At 45.0% G+C, this 23,398-nt stretch overlaps 1 protein-coding gene across 4 annotated transcripts; it reads right to left on the bottom strand.

Annotated features, from left to right (window-relative positions):
* Window positions 1–539: 539 nt before the first annotated feature.
* On the bottom strand, window positions 540–19,394 carry pcf11 (PCF11 cleavage and polyadenylation factor subunit). Of its 4 annotated transcripts, none has more exons than XM_062535923.1 (17): window positions 19,028–19,394; window positions 15,718–15,843; window positions 15,180–15,353; window positions 14,852–15,070; window positions 14,209–14,331; window positions 11,473–12,491; window positions 10,954–11,131; window positions 10,204–10,456; window positions 8,527–9,920; window positions 8,102–8,168; window positions 5,157–5,273; window positions 4,599–4,710; window positions 3,115–3,298; window positions 2,283–2,438; window positions 1,967–2,059; window positions 1,788–1,823; window positions 540–1,497 (listed from the first exon to the last, which is right to left on the bottom strand). In XM_062535923.1, the coding sequence occupies exons 1-17, from the start codon at window positions 19,193–19,195 to the stop codon at window positions 1,288–1,290; spliced, it is 4,629 nt and encodes a 1,542-aa protein (XP_062391907.1). In that variant the 5' UTR covers window positions 19,196–19,394; the 3' UTR covers window positions 540–1,287. The 4 variants fall into 4 exon arrangements, with proteins under 4 accessions (XP_062391907.1, XP_062391908.1, XP_062391906.1 ...); XM_062535924.1 differs by having other exon boundaries at window positions 10,276–10,456; window positions 14,209–14,334; XM_062535922.1 differs by having other exon boundaries at window positions 14,209–14,334.
* Between the last annotated feature and the right edge of the window lie 4,004 nt (window positions 19,395–23,398).

Below are 23,398 nucleotides of genomic sequence, written 5' to 3' on the forward strand. Positions count from 1 at the left end.
TCTAATCTGTGTAGTAATATTTGTGAATGGATCCCAATTAAGACTGTTGCTATGTTTGATTTTAAACCAAACAAACAGCAGAGGAGCCCTGGCTAATGATTAGCGCACACTGGACGAATGGCGCTCCCTAGTGGTCTACATGTGTTACAGGCCCAACTATAACACCTCAGTCCAGTTTTAGAGGTTTCTTAAGTTCTATACATTTTTGTATGTGCAGGACCGGATTGAGTGCTTTTGTAAAGAAAAGATTATTGTAACCTGATAGCAGAAACCTTAACACATTCATATCCTTAAATAAAATATGACCGCCCAGCACCATTTAACCCAAGAGAACCTTCATCAGAAACACCAAATCAAGTCCTTCAAATCGTGCAGTTTATAGTGTTTTCTATCTGAACTGTTGAGCCAAGAGCAAGGAAAGAATCATCTCTACTTTTGGGGAAATGTCCAAGATCACTCTTCTTATCTTTACATGAAGAGCTAATTATAAAATTGTATTTGATATGACACACACACACATAGAAGAGACAGGACAAGAATTGTACGTTTAATCAATTTTATTTAAATTCTGCAAAGGAGAAGAAGTCAATATAATGTCACTGACGACCAATAAGCACACAAAACACTTTCCAAACATGTACCATTTTCAAACTGGATTTATTGAATACTCTGCAACAAAAAGCAATCTTCCCAAAATAAAAACCTAAAAAGATCTGCCCAGTCATAAAAAAGTATTTATTTTTTCATCTTTTTTTCCTTTTATTATTATTTTTTAAATTCAACAAAAAGTGACGAAACCAGGCTTGAGACATGTAAACCCACATGTCATGAGATGAATTTTATTTACAAATCAAAGCTCATGTAAAATTGTTTGCGCCGAACCATTTTAATCAATAAATTATCCATAGCATTTTCTCCAGAACATTAATAGATTAGTAGTCAAAAATATTTGCCACATCTAGCCATTGGTTTTGAAGAATTACATGTGCACGTTCAGGAGAAAACACCCTTTGATCTAGTCAACAAGAATTCTTGTGTTCCCATTTATTAATAATACACAAAAATAACAAAAATATCTTTATTTATAAATTAAATGTACACAATTCTCCAAAGTACACCTTATTTTTCTCATAAGCATTCACACAGCAAAAAACACCTGAATGTTGCAGGCAATTTCAAATACAAAAATGTATTTAGAGTATGCTTTACTGGGGCACACTGCCTCAGGACTGTCAAGTACGGAAATAGGCTCTCTCTGTTCTTTCACACCGTTAAATAAGCAACCACTCAGAGAGGGGGGAAGCAGCATTCTTCCAACTTAACCTTTACGTCATTCTCCTGCGCCACCTGAGCGTCTGAGCCCTCGGCCTCGGGCTCCTGCTTAACACTGCTGAACCGGCACGGCTCCTCGGCCTCCTCTTGCTTAACCAGAGCATTTAAGGGGTTCTCTGTTAGCACCTTGTTGGGGGAAGGAGTACACTCCCCGAACGAAGACGTCTGCAGGAAAGGAGGACAGTGATATGCATTTCCATTCATCAGCATCAATAACACATGCACTACAGCAATAACACACATGCATTACAGCAATAACATGGGATTTTTATTTCATTAGGACTGTTACATCATTTTATGCTGTGGTAGATAACTGTGATACACACCAGCATGTTTAATAAACTATATTTCAAAAGAATTCATATTAAGACATAACCCAAGTTGGTCTGGGCATTCTCCAGAAACCGATAGAATATCTAAGATGTTTTACGAGATAAAAAAGGGTGAATACTTACATTTTTGTAGTCGTCGTAACATGATGGATGATATGTCTGTGGGAAGAGAATATAATTGGGCTCTTTATTACCACCATGTTCTCTGGGAAAATATTTAGCAGTACGCGGTTTGCAATAGGCTGTGTTGCAAGTTAGTGTGTGCAGAGCATACACACACACGCGCGCACGCGCATACACACCTTGTCATCAACTCTGATTGCGTCTTTCAGATGCCACTCCTCTTCATCCTCCTCCCAGTACGTCTCAAACTGCTCCTGGCAGATCTCACAAGTCTTGGACACACACACACACACACACACACACACACACACACACGAGGGAGAGAGAGAGAGAGAGAGAGAGAACAATTAATGTAAGGACAACCATTTTGTAGTCCTGAAAGTAATGGAACAAAAACAGGAAGTAGATGGGGAAGTTCAATATATTGTGCGTATAGACTGTTTTACAGGTGCCCAACAAAAAAAAACCACAGGGCTTTATTTTGACAGCCCTTACCTCATCAACCACATCAGCTGCAGCTTTCACACTCTGGAACTCCTTCTCCTTGGCCGCCTCCTGAGTCTTCTGCACGACCTCCTCGTACACCTTCTCAAAGAACTGGCTCTTGGCCCGCTCCTCCAGGTCCGCAATCTCCTCAAACTCGATCCAGTCCTGCAGCACAGAGAGCAAACGTTATCACACACACACACACACACACACAAACTCGATCCAGTCCTGCAGCACAGAGAGAAAACGTTATCACACACACACACACACACACACACACAAACTCGATCCAGTCCTGCAGCACAGAGAGAAAACGCACCACGTCATCACTGGCCTCCACTCAAACACACGGCTGCACCAAAACGCCATAACCAGCAGTTCTCAGCTGCCTCCGCCCTTAATCACGCTCTTGCTCAACAGCCCAGTTAGGGCACACACACACACACACACACACACACACAGCTTCAGCCATTAGGGCACACACACACAGCTTCTGCCATTAGGACAGCCACTCTTTGCAGTTTTGAAAGGAACATCTTATTTGTTTGGGAATTTCACACTATATGTTTATATATAAGAAACATGTGTCTCAGCTTTGACATTTTTTGCACAATCAATTTATAATGCAGGTATTATTACCAGCAAATCTTCCAGATTTTTATCCAAATGTCGTTACGTCTGGTAGATTTGCTGGATAAATGACTGGTGTATGTACCGTGAGGCTGTAGTACCACCTACTCTGTGTGTGTGTGTGTGTGTGTGTGTGTGTGTGTGTACGTACCGTGAGACTGTAGTACCACCTACTCTGTGTGTGTGTGTGTGTGTGTGTGTGTGTACGTACCGTGAGGCTGTAGTACCACCTCCGGTGCGTGACCTTCTTGCTGATGTCCTTCTCGGAGCGGTTCTGCCGGTAGTGCCAGTCCAGGTGGTCGGCGTAGATGTCCGTCTGCGACGACGTGAAGCGCATGCCACACGAGTAGCACTGGATGCCCGTGTACAGCTTGGTCACCACACTATCGTACCTCCTGCACACACACACACACACACAGGAGTGTTTAGGCAACGCAATAGGTGGGAGTGAGATGGCCGTTTACATTTCTCATACATGCTCCAACGAAACGACTACAAACTACACTAGACATCCAAGGCACCATGCCACCTGTTCTCAGTGCTCAGTGGAACAGATGCACTCCACATTTAACAGCCTCTTCAGTGCTGTTTTAGTTGTGCCTAATTGCTCTGACAGAAAGACAAATACAGGCAGATGAACTGAACTAAACAAATGAGGTCCCTGGGTCTGAACTTCACTAGTGAAATGGTACGCACTGCTTCAGTCCGAATTTCACTAATATAATCACTATACGCACTGCTTCATGTAACAGTCTGAACTTCACTAATATAATCACTATACGCACTGCTTCATCACTAATATAATCACTATACGCACTGTTTCATGTAACAGTCTGAACGTCACTAATATAATATAATCACTATACGCACTGCTTCATGTAACAGTCTGAACGTCACTAATATAATATAATCACTATACGCACTGTTTCATGTAACAGTCTGAACTTCACTAATATAATCACTATACGCACTGCTTCATGTAACAGTCTGAACTTCACTAATATAATATAATCACTATACGCACTGTTTCATGTAACAGTCTGAACTTCACTAATATAATCACTATACGCACTGCTTCACTAATATAATCACTATACGCACTGCTTCATGTAACAGTCTGAACTTCACTAATATAATATAATCACTATACGCACTGCTTCATCACTAATATAATCACTATACGCACTGCTGAACTTCACTAATATAATCACTATACGCACTGCTTCATGTAACAGTCTGAACTTCACTAATATAATCACTATACGCACTGCTGAACTTCACTAATATAATATAATCACTATACGCACTGCTTCACGTAACAGTCTGAACTTCACTAATATAATCACTATACGCACTGTTTCATGTAACAGTCTGAACTTCACTAATATAATCACTATACGCACTGCTTCATGTAACAGTCTGAACTTCACTAATATAATATAATCACTATACGCACTGTTTCATGTAACAGTCTGAACTTCACTAATATAATCACTATACGCACTGCTTCATGTAACAGTCTGAACTTCACTAATATAATATAATCACTATACGCACTGTTTCATGTAACAGTCTGAACTTCACTAATATAATATAATCACTATACGCACTGCTTCATCACTAATATAATCACTATACGCACTGCTTCATGTAACAGTCTGAACTTCACTAATATAATATAATCACTATACGCACTGCTTCATGTCGTCCAGCGAGAAGCTCGTCAGGTCTGGGAGGTCGTCGTCATCCTGCTCCTCTTCCTCCTCTTCCTCCACCACTCCCGGAGATGAAGGCGCTGCAGCAGATTCTGTGGACCAAAGGAAGCTAGAGTGAAGCATTCCCAAGGAAGCTAGAGTGAAGCATTCCCAAGGAAGCTAGAGTGAAGCATTCCCAAGGAAGCTAGAGTGAAGCATTCCCAAGGAAGCCAGAGTGAAGCATTCCCAAGGAAGCCAGAGTGAAGCATTCCCAAGGAAGCCAGAGTGAAGCATTCCCAAGGAAGCCAGAGTGAAGCATTCCCAAGGCTTCTTTGACGTTTGGTGACCTGGTGGCTTTCACACTAAAGATCACCCTTTTTGACGGCCTACATAAAGGCTACAAGATACACAGCCAGTCTTTGTGAAGCCCATCACCACAAACCTACTAGGGAATAATGAGTGGTAAATCTATCTATGTACCCACCAGACCATAATGAGCTTCACGTGTATCTACCACTCTACCTGCTAGAGCACGTGATCCACCTGCCGAGGCACTCACCTGTCTGAGATGCGTCTGTGGTGGCGGGCTTGATGATGCCGTTGGAGAGGAGTTTGGCCAGCAGCTCGTTTACGTCCATCTGGCCCAGGTGGTTGTCTGGCTGCCCAAACTGAGCATCTGAGGGGCACAAACACAGGTCAACACACACACACACACACACACACACACACACACACTGGTCAACACTTCAGCTGGCAAGTAAGCTGGTGCAGAAACATGCTAAAGGTGTAAAAATGTGTTGAAACGTGCTGAGCAGTATGTGAGTGTGTTGAAACGTGCAGAGCAGTATGTGAGTGTGTTGAAACCTGCAGAGCAGTATGTGAGTGTGTGTTGAAACGTGCTGAGCAGTATGTGAGTGTGTTGAAACGTGCTGAGCAGTATGTGTGTGTGTGTGTTGAAACGTGCTGAGCAGTATGTGAGTGTGTTGAAACGTGCTGAGCAGTATGTGAGTGTGTTGAAACGTGCTGAGCAGTATGTGAGTGTGTTGAAACCTGCAGAGCAGTATGTGAGTGTGTGTTGAAACGTGCTGAGCAGTATGTGAGTGTGTTGAAACGTGCTGAGCAGTATGTGAGTGTGTTGAAACCTGCTGAGCAGTAGGGATGCAACGGTTTTCAATAATTTATTGAACCGTTCGGTTTGGCCTGTTCGGTTCAATAGACTCACCTAAACCGCAATATTTCGGTATACGCGACATTAAACTTTTTATTTAATACAAGGTTATTGCGCGCGCGTAGCCTGGGAGCGATAGAGAGGAGTGCTTAGGACCCGGGGGATGCGTTTTCTCTGACTGTTCAGCTTGCCTCTCGTCAACCTTGCAACAACCAATCAGAATTTTACTGAATTTCCCAAGAGCCAATAAGCGCGTTGAAATGCAAATGAAGGAGTCATGTGAGAAGAAACAAACTTTACCGGCGGCTGCATGATCATGGCGACATTTGAAGTAGCCCACGAACAAGGCAAAAAGACCGCCAGTAAACAAAGCACAGTGTGCATTGCAAGCACTTAACTGCTTCACAACGATCACCTAATAAAGGTAACACATCCAACATGTCGGCCCACTTGCGCCTTCATCACCCGGCTGTAACCTTAAGTGGAGCAGCACGGAGTTTGCCACCGAAAACCCAACCATCCATTGCTGCAGCCTTTCGACAACAATATTCCTATAATTCCCAAAGACATAACGAATACGACGGCGTATTAGGGCCACGTATATATACTTTGTAAAGACGCAAATTTGCCACTTTAGAAGGTCGAAAATTTGCCACATTATAAAGTCTGTGTGTAACAGTGTAACCGGTGGTTTCTGCCCTGCGTTGATTGCTCGCTAGAGTAGGCTAGCCTAAGAAAGCGTGACGCCGACACAGCTGAGTGTATTCTCTTTTTGATAGTTTACTGGAAAATATTGTAGGGATGGGAGGTTATAGGAGATGGGGAGGCTGACATGTCATTCCAAACTCGGGTCATTTATTTTCCTGACGTTGTACATGCTAGGCTACGGGCAGCGGGAGGTGTCCACTCGAAAAACAATAAACTCACTGCTAAATCAGTCAATCGCTCGTCCACTCGTCAATCACACAACTCTCTCGCACACACACACACACGACAGGAGACACAGGGGAAACAGACACTTTGTGAAGTGGCAAATTTGCCACTTTCTTCTCGGAATATTGCCCCCCCCCCCTGACAACAGGTTGCAATAATGTTCATTTCATTGTTCTAATATTTTTAATGCTGCACTGCACTTTTGTCTATGTTTACATTTTTTACGTTCATAAAAGAGGACAGGGCAGGCACTCCCAAATCAAATATCCATTTGAAACTACACATAATACTACCTCACCAATTATTTTGAGAAGATTTTCAGAATTGTTCACTACTTTTTTGAGGGTGTATAACAGTTAAGTATTTTCTTTAAATGTGTGAAGAACAGTGAGTTTATTAAATAAATAACTACACATTACTTTATGCTGCACTGCACTATGGATAACATTGCCTGTTTATGACAGAAGGCAATGATGGTGTTCTTTTCTTTTAATACATTTTTGTGATTCTGCTTCATCTGTGTCAGGCTATGCATTTAATATTTTCTCTGCAAGTGTAAGTAGAAGCACATTGTTGATTTGAAATAGAAAAGGCAAATATAGCCTCCTGTATGCTAGAGCCAAGATAATATTGATATATTGAAACCGAACCGTTACCGTGGCCCAAAAACCGTGATACAAACCGAACCGTGGCAAAACTGTACCGTTGCATCCCTACTGAGCAGTATGTGAGTGTGTTGAAACGTGCTGAGCAGTATGTGAGTGTTGAAACGTGCTGAGCAGTATGTGAGTGTGTTGAGACGTGCTGAGCAGTATGTGAGTGTGTTGAAACGTGCTGAGCAGTATGTGAGTGTTGAAACGTGTTGAGCAGTATGTGTGTGTGTTGAGACGTGCTGAGCAGTATGTGAGTGTTGAAACGTGCTGAGCAGTATGTGAGTGTTGAAACGTGCTGAGCAGTATGTGAGTGTGTTGAGACGTGCTGAGCAGTATGTGAGTGTGTTGAAACGTGCTGAGCAGTATGTGAGTGTGTTGAAACGTGCTGAGCAGTATGTGAGTGTTGAAACGTGCTGAACAGTATGTGTGTGTGTGTGTTGAAACGTGCTGAGCAGTATGTGAGTGTGTTGAAACGTGCTGAGCAGTATGTGAGTGTGTTGAAACGGGCTGAGCAGTATGTGTGTGTGTGTGTTGAAACGTGCTGAGCAGTATGTGAGTGTGTTGAAACGTGCTGAGCAGTATGTGAGTGTGTTGAAACGTGCTGAGCAGTATGTGAGTGTGTTGAGACATGCTGAGCAGTGTGTAAGTGTGTTGAAACGTGCTGAGCAGTATGTGTGTGTGTGTGTTGAAACGTGCTGAGCAGTATGTGAGTGTGTTGAAACGTGCTGAGCAGTAGGTCGTGGCACTTACTTGGTTGACTGAAAGGCACTGGGTTCTGTGGCATGAATGGCTGACTGAGGTTGGACAGCAGGCTCATCTGAAGAAGCAAAAGTTGCAGCATGCAATAAGGAACATGGCGTACGCACAAGGATTTGGGAAACTTGTACTACTAAGTTTTAGAAACATATTTTATTCTTTAGCCCTGCTCTGAAAACCCAAAAGACAATGATTTTATTGTCACAATTCTGTGGTTGCTGCTTGGAGTAAGATTCCACCTTTTAGAACATTTTTTAGTTTTAGAATGCTAGCATAGCTTTAAAAATGTTAAAAGCAATTCTCTAAAATATCATTGTTGCTAAGCTTCTACTAGTTCAATATATCCTTCCCATATAAATCTAAGCTGTGTGTATGGTGCAGTGTTGAGGCCGAGGGCTGTGAGAGGAGGCCAGACTTACAGGCTGCTGCAGGGTTCCCACGGGAGGTCCCTGGTAGGGGCCCACGGGCCTGAAGGAGTTGGGGAACCCTGCGGAGGTGGGGACTTGTGGCACGTTGAAGTTTGGTCCTTGAGGAACGTTCTGCGGGCCCAGGAACGGCTGGGCGTTCCCGCCGAAGGGCTCTGGGAAGCGGCTGGTCATGCTGAAGTTGGCGGGCTGCTGCACCATCGGCCCGGGGCCCTGCGGCAGGCTGAACATGGGCTGGCCCTGCGGCCGCATCTGGTTCTGGGGGGCGAAGTATCGGGGGGGGCCCGGCGGTGGGGGGCACTCCAGTCTGGGCATCCCCTGGGGCTGCCCCTCGAACCGGATTGGTCCGGGCGGGCCGGTAGGGTTCTCAAAGCACATTCCGGAGGGCTGGTTGCCGCCGGGGCCGTCGAAGCGCATGGGCCCGGGCTGGCTGGGGGGCCCGTCGTATCCCACGCTGCCGTGGGGGGGGAAGCTCATGGGGCCCTGCTGCAGGTGGGGGCTGCTGAAGCGTGGCGGCCCCTCAAAGCGGCTGGGCTGCATGGGCCCGTCGAAGCGGCTGGGACCGGGGCCCGACGCGGGGCCCTCGAACCGGTTATGACCGCCGGGCCGCTCGAACCGGCCGAAGCCCTGCTGGGGGTGGGGCCCCTCGAACCTCATTGGCCGGTGAGGCATGGGTCCGTCATATCTGCCCGCCCCCTCAAAGCGCTTGTCGTGCTGCGGCGGGCCATCAAAGCGCGGGCCGTAGTTGGGCTCGTATCGGCCGTGGCCGTCGAAGCGCGGGTTGGGGGGCCCGTCGTACCTCTTGGCGCCGGGGTTCCCCTCGTAGGCGCTCTGCGGGTGCGTTCTGGGCGGCGGCGCCTCTGAGCGCGGCGGCCCGTCGTACGGAGGCGCCCCCTTGTGGCCGTCGAAGCGCGGTGCGGCGGCAGGGCTGTCGTGGCGAGGCATGCTGGGAGGAGCGCCGGCGCTGCCGTCGTCCGGGAGATGCAGCGGCGCCGAGCCGGCGGGTTCACTGGGCATCCGGCCCGCAGCCGCGCCACGTCCGGGTCTAGAGGGGGGCAGCAGCGGAGGGTCCACCTCGACGCCCTCGTCAGAGTGGACGCTGTTGGGGCTCTCGAAGCGCGGGATGGGGCTCAGCTCGCCCGCCGGGTCCTCCTGCATCTCCACGGCGAGCGGAGAGGAGCGGGCGTAGGGTGGCGCGGGCGAGTGGCGCGGGTACTCCTCCAGATGCCCGGGGCTCGGCGAGTTCCTGGCCGCGTGGGCCGAGGGGGGCAGGGAGCGGTCGCTTTTCCTCGGCCCCTCGTGTCTGGAGAACAGGTCCTGAGGGTCGTCCATGGCGCGCCGGAGTGGCTCTGGGTCCTCGAGAGCAGACAGCATTCGGTTTCTTTCCGCTGCAGAAAAATGGAGCCCCAGCAGACATTAGAGATGCCGCAGTTACAGCTTCTCCTTTAGTTCACATTAGTTCTACAGATGAAGGCAAATGAAGCAGCAAATGATGTGCAGATTCTCTCTATCTTGCTCACTCCACACTCACTTCATTCACTCAACAGATGTCTAGAAGACTAACAAAAGCACCTCTAATTTAAATTAAACAGACGCATAGCAGTGGAACTTAAAGGACACAGAGCAACTATCAACCATGGCAACACTAGCTAAGGTGCTTTGTCCCCTTACCTTGTCGCTGCACTCGCGTTCTGACTAGTTTAGATTTGTGCTCAAGGTATAACTGCTCTGCAGATAGATTACCCATCGGGGGGTGTGTGTTCGTGTCTTTTCTGTCTTTGGAGGGACACTGGCCATCATCACTTGAATCCCAACAACTAGTTCTCTGCTTTTCCTCTTGGTACTGGAAAAGCTGTCTGATTTGGTGGGCCACATTGAGGAACTCTTCGCTGGTGATTTCCCCCTCCGCGTGCCTCTTGCTCGCCTGATCACAGGGAAAGGAGAAGGAGTCAGTTTCACTGTTGCTACGCAATGGCACATTTCTCAAGTCTGTATTTAAAAATGCTGTGAGCAGTTCTGTTGTTAATATCTGAACCAAACACCATACTAGACAACAGAGAGTGAGCCCAGCCTTCCCAAAACAGTTCAGGTCATTGAGCCAAACTTCCATCAAAGATTCCAATAAGCTAATTTATGTCAATCAATCACTCAATGTTTACGATTCAGCCAATCACAATCAAGGATCAACTATCGGTTTTAGAATAGGCTAGAAGTGTGAGATGTGATGTCAACAGGCTAGAAGTGTGAGATGTGATGTCAATAGGCTAGAAGTGCGAGATGTGAGATGTGATGTCAATAGGCTATAAGTGTGAGATGTGATGTCAATAGGCTATAAGTGTGAGCTGTGATGTCAATAGGCTAGAAGTGCGAGATGTGAGATGTGATGTCAATAGGCTACAAGTGTGAGATGTGTGAACAGACCTTCTTCAGCAGATCAGCTTTACTTGCGGAGTTAAGCACGTCGGGGATGTGCAGGTTGGCGTCGACGCTCAGGCGGTTCTGTCTCTGGCGGGACGGCGTAGATCTCTGCGTGGGGTTCCAGGGCTTCACCCGCGGGGTGCTGGGCTTGGAGGGGGGAGACTCATCGGGATGTTTAGGACTAAAAAACAATCAACAAAAACACACATTTAATCTCCATAAAAAACAGTCTCAGGGCATTTAGCAGAAGTGGCACAGGTGGCAACGCCACAAAGCAAACACGAAACCCAACAGAGGAAGACGAGGAGAAGCCCAACTAGGCCAACACCTGCGCAACTGCAATCAGCACGCAATAAAAACAGCAGAAGAATGTAAAATATCTTACTGTTTGTCCTCCCATCCACTTTTATCATTATTAATATTCATTAATATCATTACTATTAAAATATCTTACTGTTTGTACTCCCATCCACTTTTATCATTATCAATATTCATTAATATCATTATTATTAAATGTCTTACTGTTTGTCCTCCCATCCACTCCTCCACCTCTTGCTGTTCTCCTTGGTCTCGGGTGGTTCTCTTGCGGAGTAGGCGTCTCTCTGTTCTGCAGCTCTCTCTTCGTGAGAACGTTTGGGCCTTCGTGGTTCTGCGTTCTTGGGAGCGGCTCTGTCTTCTCTGGCGTTGCCGTGGTGACCGAGGTCTTCAGGGTGCAGGTGTTTGGCCGCGGCCGGTCTCTTGCTGAACTTGGGCGGCGACGCGGACGCGCCCTTGATGCCCTTGGGCGAGCGCCGCTCCTTCCTCTTGGGCGCGGACGGGGAGCGGGAGCGCGACCTTGAGCGCGACCTCTTGCCGCTCAGCTTGCCGATCCGGAACTCCGGCTTCTCCTGCTTGGCCAGCGAGCCGTTGGAGAGTTTGCTCCTGGTGTTGGCCAGCCTCTGGTGCTCCGCCATCTTGCCGGCCTCGTCCTTGTCCTTCTTGTCCAGGCCGCGCTTCCTCTCCTTGGGCACGTCCTCCTCGGCCTCCGCCTTCTCCGCCTTCTCGTGCCGCCGCAGCCGGGGGTCCCTCCTGATGCCCTCGGAGGCCTTGAGGTTCTCGGGGTCGAGTTTGCTCCGGGCGAGGACCTCTTTCCTGGCCGGGGAGGCGGCCTTGGCCTTGGCTCTCTCCTCGGCAGCAGCCAAGTCCTTCTTGCTGGGCCGCGTCTTGTCGTCCGTCGCCGGCTCCTTGCGAGGGATCCGCATCAGCTTGCCGTGCCTCTCCCCCGGCGGAGGCCCTCTCTTCTCGGGCACGCTCGGCACGCCGCCCAGCCCCTGGCCCTCTCTCCTGCTCACCGGCTCCTTGGCGTGCGCGCTCACCGACTCTTTGCCGTGTAGAGTTGGTGCCCCGCCTCTGTTCAGGCGTGGATCCCGTATCGTGGCCTTCTCAGACGGCGGCGCGGGCCAGGAGTTGGAGGGGGGGGCGGCCCCGGGCTGGGTGGTAGTGGGCGTGGGGTGGAGGGCAGAACCGGCCTGGGTGGTGGTTGGTCCAATACGATTAAAAGCCTAGAGTATCACACAAGGAAGCAGACAGACAGACAGGGAAAATGGATGATCTTGTTTCTGCTTACAACACCAAATAATGAACTTGCATTCTGCATGCTTTCCTAGACAACACTAGATACTGCATAGCTAACACAGATCTAAATACTCGCTCCAGACTTACACAACTCCAAAGGCAACACTAGATACTGCATAGCTAACACAGATCTAAATACTCGCTCCAGACTTACACAACTCCAAAAGCAATTATTAAATAATTTATTAATGTACTTTAGCAGGAGCATGATGATACCACATACTTAACAGATCGAGGGTTGGTATGACTACCGGGATACTACACACCTATTCATTCGCTAGATTTATGGAGCTCCTGAATACACAGGATTGAGAGTTTGAGCTAATAGAACATTATTTAGTTTCATTGACAGACAACTGACAACTGCACCACAACCTGATCACGTAGCTTGCCAGTACGCATGGGGCTCCAAAGTGCAGGCAAAATGTTGACATGTGCATGCAGATTCAGGCAAGTTAGGTGCAGTAGCCAAACGATTATAGTTTAGTAGTATACTATACAGTGCTTAGGCACATGCGGATACAGGACACAATGTTGGCAGGAAAATGTGTGAGAAGACACTGTTTGAGCCACAGGACTATACAACAGCAACACCGATCACCATGATGCGTGATCAGCCTTCATTGCACACATCAGTGACGCTACTTAGACGTTGAGAGGTTATTGCTTTGCATGCCTTCTGAAGTGATCTTTACGGTCAGTAATGTGTTATAATGTGGATTGCATGCCTTCTGAAGTGATCTTTACGGTCAGTAATGTGTTATAATGTGGGTGTAAATGCCTTATCTGCTGACTATCACGAGCAGAACAGTGAGAACAGAACATCTCTACCACTAACGCACCTTCGCTCACTACTGCTGCAACTCTAGTAGTCATTAGTGTGAATACGGATGCACAGTGCTTCACTCACTGCTGCCGCTACTCTAGCAGTCATTAGTGTGAATACGGATGCACAGTGCTTCACTCACTGCTGCCGCTACTCTAGCAGTCATTAGTGTGAATACGGATGCACAGTGCTTCACTCACTGCTGCCGCTACTCTAGTAGTCATTAGTGTGAATACGGATGCACAGTGCTTTGCTTACAGAAGGGGAAATCATAACACTGGATTTGTCAAACACTACAGCGCTGTCATTTCTTTGCCTCCTGAGTGGAGGCAGCTGTAGCACACAAATGCATTAGTTGTGTCCGCTGCTCTAATGAAGACTACACACGTTAGGGTGTCCCACTCGTCCCACAGCTGAAGACTACACATGTTAGGGTGTCCCACTCGTCCCACAGCTGAAGACTACACATATTAGGGTGTCCCACTCGTCCCACAGCTGAAGACTACACATGTTAGGGTGTCCCACTCGTCCCACAGCTGAAGACTACACATGTTAGGGTGTCTCACTCGTCCCACAGCTGAAGACTACACATGTTAGGGGGTCCCACTCGTCCCACATCTGAAGACTACACGTTAGGGTGTCCCACTCGTCCCACAGCTGAAGACTACACATGTTAGGGGGTCCCACTCGTCCCACAGCTGAAGACTACACATGTTAGGGTGTCCCACTCGGCCCACAGCTGAAGACTACACATGTTAGGGTGTCCCAAGCGTCCCACAGCTCTTTAAGGAAAAGGAAAAGGCCATCGCTGCACTCACCAGTTGCACTTTTATCTGCTCAAGCTCAAGTTCTATCCTCTTCTGCTGCAGCTCAATCAACTCCTTCTGCTTTGCCAGCAGCTGCTGCCTGGCTTGTCCTTCTCCACTCAAAGAGCCCTTGGACTGCTTTATAAGATGATTGCACGTGTTTGCATGAGCATATTCATTTTTACATAATGTTTTATTCAAGTGTGTGTGTATTAATAAGCTGTTTTGTGGTTAATGCCACCTGTTCAAATTGTGATGTTTGTTGTAGTGAATTGAAAAACGTAAGCTAAAGTGAGCCGTGTCAGGTTTAGACACAGCTGCAGCTCCTGTTGTATGCATTTTAAAGCAAACAACTTCCACTTTAAAAACAAAATCTGCAATATATTCATAATGTGCGCATGTGCCGTCAAATCCAAGGGGCTTACATGGGAATTGCATGCACATCGTTCATATAGAAATTATTCCGATAACAACCCTATCAAACGCTATTTGGAATTCTAAGAATCCAAATTCAGTCACTTTTCAATCTCAACACCACTGTTTTATGGATTTGTTCACAACACTAGGCCTGCAGGAGGAATATTGTGTTTACTATTTTATTGATTCTTACACAACACTGGCCCTGCAGGAGGAATATGGTGTTCACTCAACTCACCAGCTGCACTTTGGCCTGCTCAAGCTCAAGCTCGATCTTCCTCTGCTGAAGCTCAAGCAACTCCTTCTGCTTGGCCAGCAGCTGCTGCCTAATGGCTTGCTCCTCATTGATCTTTTTCTCGGTGGCTGACGGCAGGGGCTGTGGTGTAACGGCCTTTGGAGGAGGAGGAGGAGGAGTAGGAGTAGGAGTCGGAGTCGGGGTAGGAGCAGCTTCCTCACTCTGAGCAAAGAAAGACCCGTCACTTTTTAATAACCCAACTCAACGTGACCCATGTTATTAGTAACAAGTGTGAAGACGGAGGATACATATGCAATCTGTGCATTCTTACCTGCTTAAGAAACTTTGGGTTTACATGAATGCTTGGGTTCTGTAGAGGCTTAATGGGCCATGCAGGGTCTATTGAATTGACCTTCACATCTAATGTGTACAGTTTTGTTGCTGGGAAAATGTCATCCCATGTTGAGCGCAACTTGAAGAGGCTTTTTCTAGTGTTCTCCTCCACCTAAAACAAAATGAAAAGAAAATAAAACTCCATTATGGTGTGGACCATAATAAAAACATCTCCACTGAGTGTACTGAATGTGCCACCGATATGAAAACATTAAGTCCTACAATTCATACGGCTAATATACATATACCATATACATTTACTTTAAACCAATGCTCAAGTAAACCAAACAGCAATGGTCTAAAAATAAATTAAATGTTAAACCCCACAAACTGGGCATTGTATGCTTCACTTTACATTGCTGTGTTAAATGCATAACTCAAAAAGCCACAAATGAAGGGGCACACACAAAGCAGAGGGCTGAGAAACACAAATCAACGTGACAATGACATTAAAACAGCTTAAAATGGTTGAATACCTTTTCAAATACACAAATAAATGAAGTGACTAGGTTTTTAGCAAACACTGCAAGGTATTCGCCGCCAATGTTCTTCACTATGGAATCCACTAAGTACAAAACGGGGAGCTTCTCTGCTGCTGGCGCCTGGAGCAAGAACACAAGTTTAGAGCACAGAATCTTTACAGTTTGCAATATAGACATCATTAGCAAAGGGTTAAAAAAGGGAAGGTTAACTCTAACTTCAAAAGACAAAAGTGCAGGCTGGAGAAACTAGGGGAAAATGATTACAAAAAAAAAAAAAAAGGGAAAAAGGTGACAAAAGGTGATTCAGCACCCAGGTCTTCACAGAAAAATGGAAAGAAAAAAGGTGCTGCTCAGCTACAAAAAAAGGGGGAAAACATCCAGTGCATGATGGGAGATGAGTCTGACAGTCCAAAAAGTTTGGTCAAGTCCACAAAGGACAAAGTATTCAGGTTCTTCTTCACAATCATCCACGACAGGGAAAAAGGGCACAATGTCCATGTTCACAGCGGCAACATTTCTTCCAGAGTGATTTCAATGTTATTTGCACGAGAGGGTTTTAAATGTCCTGTTTTGAAGGTTTTTTTTTTTTTTTTTTTTTTAAGAATGGTACATTTTAATAGCACAGTGAAGTGTCTTAGCTTCAATGTTAACCCTTTGAAATGTTTAAGTACAGAGATAGGAGGATTAGGTTTTTTGTATAGTCTCAGAACATGTTCATGGGTTTGGCAAAAAGCTAACCATGTCTTCAGTCTTGTTAGGTGATTTAAAAAAAAAAAACTTCACCCATTATAAAATGTGGAAAAGGTCTCCAAAAAGTTTTTAAAAAGAAAAGTTCTGTTTTCAGTGCATACACACAAAACAGTTTTAACAACCCCCAAGATAAAACACTGTTGTAATGTTACTGTTAGCAATACCTTCACACTAAGAGCCAAGCACTAAGGATTGTAATGTAGGCAGTGCCTTGTTTAAACCACACTTTTTAGTCAATACAAGTTTCATTGCTGGTTAAGAAGCTGTGACTGATTTTACACAAAAATTACACTTGGAAAGAAAAAGACAAAAATCACATTTCATATTTTTTATTGTCACATTAAAATACCATTTATTCACATTTAATTCATATAAAACAGGACCCTAAGACTCCAGGGTATCCGAATTGTATACTAGTAGAAAATAAACATGTAGGTCGCAGAATCCTGTGGTGGAGCAACTGGATAAAACTACATGAAGCCATCAGTTCAAAACAGTCACCCCAACAAAACAGCATACTCGCATTCAGTCAAAACATCCCTTATTTTAATCACATGGGACAAGGCATAAGTAGGGCATAGCCGACCGTACAAACATGTGTCTGTGGTACATGGCATTATAACGACTTGTTACAGGTAGGGCTCACCAACACTTTAACTGCCGACTTTCAACTAAATTATGACAACTAAATTCAAAGGGCTTTGAAATAATAACAGTATGGTCTAAGAAATCTAGTGGGGCACAGAAGTACACCATATACTATCCAAGTTCTACATTGGTGAGCCATCTACTTTTATGTTCAAATTAAAACGTCTACATGGCCAACTTGCTGACTTAACTCTGCATTTGATATCAGTGGACCACTGATTTAAATCAACTAATTCACCAACTGATCATATCACTACTCTGCATGTTCTACTAAAGTGACTGTTGAGGAGGCCTAACTTGTAAGGACCGTCTCTGGAAACTGAGAAGGTCAAAATAGCACTGACTCTTGGAGGACTCTACATTGATTTGTCAATTTTGACTAGCAGCTACTGTAATTTGCTAGGGAATACAGTAATGGAAACTGCATTCACAAAGTGGACATTTGCTAGGTTACATAGTGAGAGCTAAATTTGGCCTCAGTAACATGATCTGTATGCCATGCCAGTCTGTACAGGGCATTAACCTGATCACCAATTAAAGCTATCCACAAGCGTAACGTTAGTTAGCCAGCTAGCTTGCAACGGTTAGAATAAACTCATCTATGGACACCGTTTCCTACATTAAATTTGGTATCTAGAAATAATGACAATTTCAAATAAAATGTATTTAACGGCTGATAACTTTACAGGTGAATTCAATTAGTTCGACGGTCGCACACAATCCAGTTGTCGCTAACGTTAAAGTCAACATTACCTACGTTTGTAAACGTTAGGTGCATGCATTTGAACGATGTTATTTCGGATAAATCTCCCAACAGGAGCTCATAATACCTGCATTGTAACGAGTATTCTTCTGATTAACAAGGGTAATGAAACTTATCAAACGTTATACAACATAGTATCGATATATTAGCGAGCAAACTAGAGTTAGCTTTCCAACTATTTGACAAAGATGTTTACTTTTAAAGTTACTGTAACGTAAGCATGGGATCTTAGCTGCCCAGAGACGTTACTATCAGCTAACGTTAATGCTAGTTGACTGCTAGCATAAACCTATTTCGAATAGTGGCTGAGTGCTAACGTAATTCTTTCGAATGGTTGGGTTAACCTTTGTTTGAAATAGTGAAGACAAATGCGTTACAACTTTATCTGAATAAAGGCGACACTTTCAGATGCGCAAGTTCCCTAACAATTCGTTAGGTCGTTTTGCCAGTCATTGTTACCCAAGTTTTTGAAATGTCGCCATATCCTTTTAGGCCTCATCTGCTAGTACAAAGTGTAAGGCTTTACATTAACGTCACTCATCAAAGTTAACTGAGCTGTTCTCGATACTGGTGTACTATAAATCGTTTAGATCTTTGTCTTTTAATCTAGCTTTATTTGACCATATGCCATGAACTTAATTTGGTTGGAGCGGTGGCTAACTGACACGACGTTTCAAACATAAGCTAGCGTGGCATGCTAAACTATTCACGATCTAGGTTGGCATAGCGTTATGTAATGATGCAACGTTCGCTTTGAGAAACCACAAACGGTGGCTAGCTAAATTAGCTCGTTTAGTTAAATACCTCGCTGACGGTTTCACACTTGCAATAACGCCATCGAAATAGAAGTAGCTTTCTGTTCCAATGCCCGTATAAGCTTTAAATGACAAATAAACTAGCCTAATGAGAGTAAAGTTACCCAATGGTTGTCAAGGCCAACTCAAAATAACGTGGGATGTAAGCTAACGTTGAATTAGCTGCCTACATTTCTAGCAAGCTAACGTTACGATTAGCAGAACGTGGCCGCCATGTTCCCGTGGTCTGCTCAATAATCACACTGCTAGCTACCACTAACGTTAGCCAGCAAACGAACCATTCATTGAAGCCATATTGGCTTGAAAAGAATTCTATTTTCATAAAAACCTTGACGATTTGTGCTTCAATTATTGCGACGATATCCTTGGCGAAGTGAAGATTCTCCTCTGCAAGTATGGTCAGCATGTTGATGTGTGGTTTACTGTTGAAAGTCAGATCTTCCAGGGATGATTGGTATTCTCGACGGGCATCTTCCCTCGCTGCGTCGTCCGACATTTTGATTCGATATATTATTTAAAGTTACGACTAAATGTATTAGCAAAATACACCCAGTGATCTACAGAGTCCATTCACTCATTCCATATTCTTCGTATTTCCCTTTCCTGGACCAATACGATATTTCTTCAAAATATCGTTAACACTTTTCTTTCGTGTTCTTGTAACAAAACATGGCGTAGGAACTGTACTTCTTCAACAACTCGTGCGTCACTGTGAGTAAATTATATGCGCCACTTCGTCACCATCCTCTGATTGGCCAGTTCCATGACGCAAGTTTCCGCTTACGTCTCACGTACTGGTCGACATTTCCTTCTTCTTTTGTATTTCTTTAATTCCTTCAATATGACATCTTTGCCATTTTTTACGGACTTCACTGCTATAGCTGTAAAAACAGACATGTCTACAACTTCTCGACGGATAATAGGTGTTCAAAAGTTGAAACACCTGTTAGCTTACTTCCATTTTTGACCTTAAAACGCCCACACACACCCACTGACCCCACTGAATAATGCAGGCAAAAAGAAAACTGAAATTTCCCTAGGTAGCCAATAATTATGACCACGTCATTCTAATAATAAAATTCCCCGTTCATTTAATTTAAAGTCGGGGATTTAGTTTTCTCCAAAGTCCCTCTTTTACAATACTTTTAGCATAATCACCAACGATTATGAAAGCTTAGCAATTCTTAATCCAAAGTTTACACTCAAGAAAGGTCAATGATATTTCAACACTTCAAGAATTGAAAAAAAAAAAAAAGATTCAGATTTTACAGAAAATAATTCAAATTTATATGATAAAAACACCTCAGTGTTATCCATTGTTCCATGATGAAGAGAACAAACTACCTCAGTGATATGGGCCTATCAATTTCATCGGGTTATTGGTTGAAAATATATATTGTTTATTGTTTATATTTCTATTCTCCCTAATGTAGTCTGACCAACTTTTTTTTAAATGGTTCACTGTTAAATTAATTATTGTATTGATTTTATTTGTATGTCGCTTTGGACAAAGGTGTCAAATAACCATTCAATTCCATTAAACAATTCATAACACTTACAGAGCCAAGCCACTAGATGGCCGAGTTGGAGCATACCGTATTACCAAGAGTTAGACTACTGAGATGTGCATACAGAAGGGAATCTATTCTAACATCAAGTGTCTTCTATATAACTGTTTTCACAGCAGTTTAATCTTCCTTAATTGATACATGGTCATATTCTAAGCTACCATGTGATTACGTCACTGTGCTCAAAATGTAATAGGGACTACACATCTACCTCTGACCTGCCTTTCCCCTCATGAGCCACTAGGTGGCGTACATACAGCACATACCGTATTCATCACAACGCATAGGCCTAGTGTCTCAGCTGACCTGTAGATCAACACACATTTTTTTATCAAAGATGTCACCTTCAAGGTGCTTTATAAGTATGAAACATGGGCCCCTCCACTTTGCCTGCTCAGACGTGCCGCTGGATTACAGCTAGCAAACACATGCTGGAATTCCATTAGTGTAGCAAATAATGTAGTGTAAGCTAGTAGTGTAGGAATAATACTTTGGAGTATTATTTATTTATTTATTTATTTATTTATTTTAATTCTGCTGGAATTCCGTTCGTCTAGCAAATAAGGAGTATTAATTTATTTATTTATTTTAATTCTGCTGGAATTCCATTAGTGTAGCAAATAAGGAGTATTTTTTTAAATACTGCTGGAATTCCATTAGTGTAGCAAATAAGGAGTATTCTTATGGTGGTTCCAAACAGCATTACAGTAATAAAGCGTCTTGCTTGTAAGTACTGATTTACATTGTCGTGGCTTGATCCACAGAGTAAGTTATTTCAAAGTTACTCAAATTTGGGCAGATATTGCTCAATTCAAGATAGCGAAATGTGTAGTGTCTTGTTTACTTCTTTCCGAGTGTCAAGGTTTATCAGAGTGTGATTTTGGCGGACGCAAGCCAGGTATTCCATGCCAGAGGTCACTGTGTGGTCAGTAGATTTATGTGCAAAGCATGCGGTCCAACGATATACACGTCTCTAGCCAAGGTTGCACAGAGAGCTTTTTCCTGTCATATGTCATATGTCAGGCCTTATCGCTCTCCCAAGCACCGCCTGCAATGTGGAAGGCCGCCCACTCCTTTCCTCGAGCTCATCTGCCTTGTTTGTGTGCCTTTCCTGTGGATGCGCCGATAAGAGATAAGAGATATATTACAGATTAGAGATTCAAGGTCCAAAAAGAAATGGTCCAGTTGGGGACTAGTAAACTTTATAGCAAAACCACGAAGAGAAGTGTGGGATTTTGCTATTTGTACTAAATATTGGTAAATAAAAGTTTGAGACAATTACATAGCAATGTGTACTTATCTGAGCTTTGGAGAGTAAAGTGTTTTTTTCTTGCTGGCCTGCTGTTTCCAATTGTGCCGATTTGAACAGTACTAGTAACTTCAAAGGCCCTTTTTTATCCCGTGCAATTAAAAATACAGCACCAAGCAGTCCCACAAATCTATACCATCTCCCTTTCATTGGAACAAAGGGGGAGAGTGTGTTTCATCTGAGAGCTTTGGGGCTGAGAGGCACAGTGTTATTACTGTCAAATGACGATGCTTGTTAAATCACTTGGGCAAGGTTCAGTTGTCCTGTTTAGAGAGCTGGAGTGTAATCAGTCAGGAGTTTGTTTTAGTGCGCGTCTGTGTGGGCAGGCGTGTGGGCACACCCACGGGCACCCCCAGTGCCAGCTTCTGCCTGGCGTCGCCCGGGTGCCGGGAGATCAGTGTGAAAGTGAGCCTGAGCTAGCGGCACACTGGGCGTGTGAGCCTCCAATCACAGCTGACCTCTCAATGGCTCGGCGGCTCTCGCTCTCGTAATCAAGAGCGCAGCGCCGGCTCTGCTCTGGAACTACGGAGCGCAGCTCATTTAGGTCATCTGCAGTGTACACGAGCGCTAGACTCCACTCCAGACCGAGAAATGTTCCATTTGTAATGGTGACCTTGCTCTTGGCCCTCCACCAACTGCTGGGCCGGATTCACTTTCCTCCGCGCTGGAAACTCACAGCATTCTGCCATTTCAGAGGCAAGAGGGAGAGAGCAAGTCAAATATATGAGAGAGAGAGAGAGAGAGAGAGAGGGAGGGAGGGAGAGAGAGAGAGAGAGAGAGAGAGAGAGAGAGAGAGAGAGAGAGAGAGAGAAGGGGTAATCTGTCAAACACTCTGGTGGTGAGCAGAATGGCTGGATCAGGTCAGGGTTCCCTGGCCAGTCATACTGCAGAGGTTTTGGTGGTAAAATGTTGCAGCTTTTGTTTTATTAGAAATGTTCTTCAGATTTATTCAGCCTTTCCTGAATGGTCCAACCACAGAGCAAGGGAACTAGGGGGGACTATTTTCTTTTCATTAACTGAAATGCATTTGAAAGAGCATTCAAGACAGGCTTTTATAGCAAAGTCACTTATATTCTTTTTTTAAGTAAAGAAAAATGTGTGTGTGTGTGTGGGGGGGGTTGACAGTCACATGAACCCGCAACAACAGGTTCAAGACCAAGTGTCAGGTAACAACATGATCACAGCTCTCTGTGTCTCCTAACATGATCACAGCTCCAGCACCAGAGCCATGCTGTCTGTGTCTCATAACATGATCACAGCTCTCTCTGTGTGTCTCATAACATGATCACAGCTCTCTGTGTCTCATAACATGATCACAGCTCTCTGTGTGTCTCCTAACATGATCACAGCTCTCTGTGTCTCATAACATGATCACAGCTCCAGCACAAGAGCCAAGCTCTCTGTGTGTCAGTGCAGCAGTGGGGCACTACGCTGGGGATTGGGTAACACACCAGTCAGCCGTGTCCCATGCTACACACTCAAGTGCTTTAGCACATCACGCTGCTTCCTGAATGCATTCACTGTGGAGCGCAGGAGGATCAGCACACAATGCACAGACCAACCTTTGGACATCCAGGAGCAACGGAGCGTGACACAATCAGCCGTGGCAGAGACGCTTCAGTTAAAGTCTTCAGTTACAACTTGGCACCAGCCATGATAATGGGAACGGCATATTGGGAGCTGCTGCTGCCCGAGGCTTTAATGGGAGTTTATGGCGTCTGTTGAAAGCTGAGGGCCCTGTGTGTTGGAGCTGTCCCAGTGTATCTCAGGGCAGAGCCAGCCATGCTGTGCGAGGCTAGATGACTGAGAAACGGGAGAGCCA

The sequence above is a fragment of the Sardina pilchardus genome, chromosome 5, assembly GCF_963854185.1.
Source record: "Sardina pilchardus chromosome 5, fSarPil1.1, whole genome shotgun sequence".
NCBI classification, from domain to species: domain Eukaryota; kingdom Metazoa; phylum Chordata; class Actinopteri; order Clupeiformes; family Clupeidae; genus Sardina; species Sardina pilchardus.

Bases quoted from the DNA above. Each gene is read 5' to 3' on its own strand.
- pcf11 (XM_062535922.1), bottom strand. From the start codon at position 19,195: ATGTCGGACGACGCAGCGAGGGAAGATGCCCGTCGAGAATACCAATCA. The intron at 11,132-11,472 runs GTAAGACATTTA...ATTGTTTTTTAG, and splicing joins AGTGGATGGGAGGACAAACA to TCCTAAACATCCCGATGAGT. The intron at 2,060-2,282 runs GTAAGGGCTGTC...TGTGTGTCCAAG, and splicing joins CAGCTGATGTGGTTGATGAG to ACTTGTGAGATCTGCCAGGA.